Raw genomic sequence first — 7,138 nt, 5'->3', positions numbered from 1 at the left:
TCTCTCTCTCTCTCTCTTTCTGTCTCTCTCTTTCTCTCTTTCTCTCTCTGTGAAAGTATCTGTCACTACAGTATCGAAATGTGATTGTTTCAGTTAGTGGAATAGTTTCATTTTTAAAGTGAAAGTATTTGACATGAGTGTTTTTGTTTCACTTTTGACACGTAATACTTAAATAGTGGAGGAGATATTATGTTGCCGTGTGCTCGAACTCTGCAAGAAGTTAATAATTTTTTTTGACTAAAACACAACTGGAACCCTAAGTAAGGCATGTGTAAAATTTGAATGAAATTGGTAGTGTAGTTCTCGAGTTTTAGGGATTCACACAGACAGACAGACAGACAGACAGACAGACACACATTCTCATTTTTATATATATAGATTAAGTATTAAAAAAATGTCTTTCATCTCTAAAGATAGGTTCAGTATCAGATCAATTATCAACAAATTAACAAAAACTCAACCTCTTGTATTTTCTTTTCTTTTTCCTTTCTCTTTTACTCTTCATTTCTTTTTTCTCCTTTTCTGTGTTTTTTTTTTGTATGTTATTTGTTTATCAGAATAGTTAAAATAAAATAAAAAGAAACTGCTTCACTTACCCAAGAATGTTTGGATCAATGGATGAGGTAATTTGAAAATTTCTTGGGAAAATCTGTCGGACTGATTTCAAAGTGTCGAGAGCTGGTTTCCAGAACCTTGTTATCTGTGAAAATACAATAAAAATAATTTGGTCTTCTCACTCATTATTTCCCCCATACAACAAAACATGAAACATCGTCAACATATTTCCCCCCATCTTTCTCTTTTCACTGCCTATTGTTGACACTAAAACCATTTTAGGATCTTATCTTTTTCTCTGCTGTTAGGTTACCCTCAGTTTCACTTTCTAGGAATTATATTCTGCAGATAGCTTTCAGGAGAAAAAAATCCAGAAAAGTTGAATTCTTGATATGACCAAACAGTTTTAGTGAGTTGCTTTTAACTGTATTTAGAATTAGTTGTAGGTTTGACTTTCTCATAGACAAAATGCAATTGATAATAATAAACAATCCCAGTAATAAATCTGATAACATAATTTGTAATAGAACTGTTTTAAAGTTATTTCTTTCATGTCAGAAGATGTCATACAGCTGGACCAAAACTGGGATCTCATGATTGTGAAGTGAACTTATGTATATGTTGGTGAGTGTGGTAAAGGATTGGTAGTTTCCCAGAAAACCAAGTTCTGTGATGCCAACTGAATGCCTGGTTGAGCTATTTACACTTCAGGTAATTTCAGATCAAAATCATTAGGCTGGAGAATGATGAACTCTGTCAAACTGGTTAGTTGAAATATTGAAGAAAGACTCACTTGGTGTAAGAATTGAATATAAGGAATAAAATTTTAAATGTAATAGAGAAAAAAGAATAAAGTAAAAAGAAAACTAAACAAACAATGGTTGTAAAACAATGGTAAAAACTGATAGATAGAAGCTGGTGACTTAAAAAGGCAAAAAAAAAAAAAAAATTGGCATTCTTGAAATAAAAGTATAAGAAATAGAGAGATGTAACAAGAGAATATATATAACAAAAAAAATATAGTGAAAAGCTTATAATTTTTCTGAATTGTTAACCTCATCTTTAGAGATGAAAATGTATCATCATCATCATCATCATCATTGTTTAACGTCCGCTTTTCATGCTAGCATGGGTTGGACGATTTGACTGAGGACTGGTGGACCAGGTGGCTACACCAGGCTCCAATCTGATTTGGCAGAGTTTCTACAGCTGGATGCCCTTCCTAACGCCAACCACTCGGAGAGTGTAGTGGGTGCTTTTACGTGCCACCGGCACGAAGGCCAGTCAGGCAGTACTGGCAATGGCCATGCTCGAAATGGTGTATTTTACGTGCCACCTGCACAGGAGCCAGTCCAGTGGTACTGGCAATGATCTCGCTCGAATGTCTTTTCACGTGCCACTGGCACAAGTGCCAGGAAGGCAACGTTGGAAACGATCATGCTCAAATGGTGCTATTTACGTGCCACCGGTATGGAAGCCAGACAGCTGGTGCTCTGGCAACGATCACGCTTGGACGGTGCTCTTAGTGCTCCACTGGTACAGGTTCCATCACGATTTCGCTTTCGCTTGCCCCAACAGGTCTTCGCAAGCCGAGTTTAGTGTTCAATGAAAGAGATGTTGTTAATGCTTACATCTAGATTATATTTAGGTGAGTTTGATCTCTGATTATCATCAGATGTTTTATTCTCCTGGCTATGTACATAGTCCCAAAGCGGTTTTAAAGCATAGATCTTTAGTTCTAAATTAAGTTTGATCATGTTCTTGTCCATTAAAATCAATAGTTTAGAAATATAAACTCTGGGTTCAAAATTCAACCAAATTTACCTTGGAAAATATAAGAACAAAATATAGTGTATGTTTAAATGATGATTTTTACCACTAACTTTCCTCTTTACATAATACGTGACAGTAAAACTGCCAGTGCTGATGCATAAAATGCCCTTTCATAATCAAATCTAATGAAATATACTGCTTGTTTGTTTCAATTAATTTTGAAGATAATCTAGAAGCTGGATGAATTTAGTAAAATAATCAATCTCTACCTTTTAGCTAGTGTTTGGAACATAACAGAATTATCATGGAAGTTTTATTTTAAACATGAATGCTTTAAAATGGATAGTTTTGCACTGCAGACTGTGAGAATGTCTCAGATGGATTAGTACTGAAACTGCTTTAAGTGTTATGAAACATTAATTTTCATACATATACAAAGTGGTGCTGAAAAGTTCCTGGCTTTAAGGGTATCGTGAAAGACCTGGTTGGAGGCCCAACCTGAGTTCTTTTACAGGGTTTAGAAAAATGGAAGGACTGTTGCCATAAGTGTGTGAATCTGAGAGAGTAATATGTTGAATAAAATCATAATTAACATATCCTTCTGTATTTTCTTTCACCCAAAGCCAGGAACTTTTCAGCCCCTATCTCATAAAGTGCAACTAGTAATGTATTTAAGTTTCATAAGATAATTCTACTGGATGTCAATAAGAACCATGAGCTGATACAGATTAGAGCTGTAATCAGTAGGACTGTATAATTTGTTTTCATGTTACAGAATTTCTATCTTCCAATGAAAAAACTTAGGGAAGTTCAGGTTCTTCTAAACTAACTTATTCAAAATACTTTCCATGAAATCAAAGCAATGTGAGATTTTGATGATGTAATTGTTTATTTTTACAATGACATTGTAGGGTAAGTGTGAGAGACCAGATCTGGCTGGTTTGAACATAAAGCAGGTAGAATATTTGGGCCGATATGGCCAGTTTAAATGTTAAAGGGTTATAGGTAAGTTCAGGAGAGCTGGAGGCTAGTAGAACAAACTTTAAATAAACTGGCAGAAGATAACTGGGAACCATTGTTCTCTTTATCCCACCAAAAATAATGAATCTTCAAACTTTGATATTAAAGGTCCATGATTGCTGATGCTTGTAGACATAACATATGAACGGAGACAAAGAGAAAGGAAGAAGAAATAAATAAAATGTCCACTTACCTCTTTCTCGAGCTTTCCTAGAGTTGGGCTTGAACCACACAACAGACAAACTTCAACATCTTTTATTAGGTTAAAAATAAGCAGACGGTATGGAACCTGTGTAATAAAAGAAAAAAAAAGACAAAAAACTAAAATTAGATGGAATTTTCATGGCTGGAACACTTTTGATCATGTTTGCTTAATTAGGGCTAAATAACAAGAAGAAACAAAACAAACATCAATGATAAATGCTACAGACATTTAAGAAATTGATTTAATAAAGAAGATGGAGCTAAATTTCTTATATTATGAGTTTACTTTTGAACACCTTGTCGATGCACTTGCTCCTCTATTTTGGTTCTGTTTATTGTTAATCTTTTTATAAATGTGTCTTTTTTGTTGTTGTTGATCTTATCCTTTTACTCAACGTAAATTCTCATATGGTTTCCTGTTGGTTGTATTCCTGTATGTTTCCTGTATGTATTGTCATGGGCTATTTTTGGCCAGTAACAGGAATCATTATTAACTACTACTAGGGCAGCGAGTTGGCAGAATCGATAGCATGTTGGACGAAATAATTAGCGGTATTTTGCCTGTCACTACATTCTGAGTTCAAATTCCTCGAAGGTCGACTTTGCCTTTCATTCTTTCAGGGTCAATTAAATAAGTACCAGTTATGCACTAAGATCGATGTAATTGACTTAATCCCTTCCCCCAAATTTGAGGCCTTGTGCTTCCAGTAGAAATGATTATTAACTACTACTACTACTACTAATAATAATAATAATAATAATCCTTTCTAGTTTAGACAAAAGGCCTGAAATTTGGGGGAGAGGATAGTCAGTTACAATGACTCCACCCCAGTGTAACTGGTACTTTTTTCATTGGCCCTGAAAGGATGAAAAGCAAAGTTGACCTTGGTGGAATTTGAACTCAGAACGTAAAAATGGACGAAATACCATTAAGCATCTTGCCTGGGATGCTAACGATTCTGCCAGTTTGCTGCCTTACTAATAATAATTATCCTTTCTACTATAGGCAGAAGGCCTAAAATTTGGGAGAGGGGATAAGTTGAGTACATCGATCCCATTGTTTTGCTGATATTTAATTTATCAGCCCTGAAAGGCAAAGTCGACCTTGGTGAGATTTGAACTCAGAATGTAGTGGCACACAAAATACCACTAAGCATTTCATCCAGTAATTCTGCCAGCTCACTGCCTTACTGAAAACAACAACAACAACAAAGCATGTTGGGAAAATGCTTAGTTCTTTTTTTACCATCTTTATGTTCTGAGTTCATATTCTGCAGAGGTTCACTTTATCTTTCTTCCTTCCGGGGCTTAAAAAATAAGTCCCAGTTGAGTACTGGGGATGGATGTAATCAACATACTTATTACCCCCAAATTGCTACCCTTGTGCCAAAATTGATAACCATTATTATTATCATTATTATTTTGGTTTGGCTCAGGTTTGGTCTAATTCCTGGTAAGATTTATGTGGGTAGTGGGTTACTACCTGTTAGCTTAGGTATTCACAAGTTTTCAGCTATCTTTCAAGCTCTTAGAACCTTCCTGATAATCCTTGCTGTCCTTAAGAGACAAACTTTCTGTAGGAGCTCTACCAGGTATTCTATTCCAACCTCCTTCAGCCATTTGCCTATGTCTTCACTTACTGCTCCCAGATCACCAATTATTATAGGCATAACCTTTACTATTCTAATGCTCCAAATTCTCCCTATTTCAAATTTTAAGGGATTGTATTTTTTTGTTTAACATCCTCTTTCCATCCTGGAATCAAATGGGTATCATGGGTTGATCAGTAAGCATATTATTATTATTATTATTATTATTATTGAGTGAGAGAGCAGTGCATGCCATCAAAGTGAGACTGGGGTAAAATATACAAAGCCCATTATACCCATCATGACTACCCGTCTGATAAGGTTACACCAGGCACATGCATCACAACCATATGTACATGACATGGTGATCTCATATCAAGATAAACAGTGCATGATCTCGCAGGTGGGGCCCAGTTAGAATTTTCTTCAGGTCGAGTAACCCATTTCGCACAAAAGGTCCCTGAATAAGGTTTGTTTAAGGATGTTGAGCAAAACACCCATCTTTCCAAAGGTGAATTATTCAAATCCCAAAGAATTCCTCTCAACACATGGCTATGATGCTCCCCCACTACTTCTGCTCGTGATCAGAGATGCACATATCATCAGCCACCAAGGGACATGCTCAATTAATTAAGGTCAAACAACTGACAAGCAAATCTGTGATATTAAGCAGAATATTTGCTGTAGTCCATCTTTTATACCAAGACAAAACAATGTACATGATAACACTTTCAATCAATTAAGATCAGAAGCCATGAGAGCCACTGCCTGGTGCTGTATCCAGGCATTTATTATTATTATTATTATATAAGAGAACTATTGACCTTTATTTCTGACTCCAAGAAAACTAACATTGGAGTATCTGCATGCTGTAGCTTGACAAACAGTCACAAGAGAGGTAAGCCCTGTTCATTGTGCAACAACATGAGTCAAGTGAATTCCATCAGGAATCAACAGAAAGGTTATGATTTATACAGAAGGTGGGGGTATGTAGAGATTCCCATTTGGTGTACACAGTAGAATGCATGAAACACAACTTGATTTATGTTGGTTGTACAACAGAACTAAACAAAAAATTTAATAGCACAGATACGATGTCAGGCACAATAACAGTAGTTCGACAGAACTTGCTGAACATTTTGCTTCAAACGGCAGCAATTTTGAAAAAGACTTGAAAGTGCATATTCTCAGAAAAATATTCTGAATCTGCTACACTTTTTAATACTCAAAATGCATAAGGAGAAATATGTTTATGGGCTGAGCTGGCAGGATCGTTAGGACACTGGGTGAAATGCATGGTGGCATTTCGTCCATCCTTACATTCGGAGTTCAAATTCCGCTGAGGTTGACTTTACCTTTCATCCTTCTGGGGGTCAATAAAATGAGTACCAGTGGAGCACTGGGGACGATGCAATCGACTAGCTCCCTCCCCCATAATTTCAGGCCTTGTGCCTATAGAAGAAAGAATTATTATTATTATTATTATGTTCATTGCTGTTGCTGCTTCTGTCATTAATGAGCAATACATCAAGGTGAAGAAATTAATCTTCTACCTAATTGATCTTTATTCTTCATGTGCAACAATCAAAGTGAGCATGGAGACAAATAGACATGCAAAAAAAAAAAAGAAAGAAAGAAAGAAAGACAAATGATAAAAACAGAGAAAAGAAGAAAGGAAATAGTGTGTCAATGGTGAGTAGCTGAGGGGAAATGTAGTCTTTGTACCTTACTAATTGTTTCAAAAGTTTTGCTATGGTGCAACGGGGAAGGAGGGAAATAAGTAACACTGTCAACCAGGAACTCTTTGTTGGAGATGAGGGGGCATATGCATATGTATGTGTGCATGTGTGTTAGTGTGTGCATGTGCGTGTGTGTGTGCGAGTGTGTGTGCGTGTGTGTGTAGAATGTGTGTTTATTGTGTGTGTCTGTATGTGCTAAAGTGCTAAAGTGTAGAAGTATATATGTGTGTGTGTGTGAAGTATGCGTGTGCATGTGTA

The 7,138-nt window shown here is 36.1% G+C and overlaps 1 protein-coding gene across 1 annotated transcript in view; it reads right to left on the bottom strand.

Annotated features, from left to right (window-relative positions):
* The window catches only part of LOC106872648 (protein fuzzy homolog), a 556,986-nt gene extending 551,764 nt beyond the window's left edge, over positions 1-5,222 (bottom strand). Inside the window, exons 1-3 of the mRNA XM_052968079.1 lie at positions 5,124-5,222; positions 3,542-3,637; positions 597-700 (exon numbers count right to left, since the gene is read on the bottom strand). Of these exons, the coding sequence (XP_052824039.1) occupies positions 597-700; positions 3,542-3,637; positions 5,124-5,222 (299 nt within the window). The remainder of the gene's footprint in view (positions 1-596; positions 701-3,541; positions 3,638-5,123) is intronic.
* Between the last annotated feature and the right edge of the window lie 1,916 nt (positions 5,223-7,138).

The sequence above is a fragment of the Octopus bimaculoides genome, chromosome 5 (assembly GCF_001194135.2).
Source record: "Octopus bimaculoides isolate UCB-OBI-ISO-001 chromosome 5, ASM119413v2, whole genome shotgun sequence".
Taxonomy (NCBI): domain Eukaryota; kingdom Metazoa; phylum Mollusca; class Cephalopoda; order Octopoda; family Octopodidae; genus Octopus; species Octopus bimaculoides.
The sequence above is the reverse complement of the archived record's forward strand: the minus strand, read 5'-3'. Positions and strand labels throughout refer to the sequence as shown.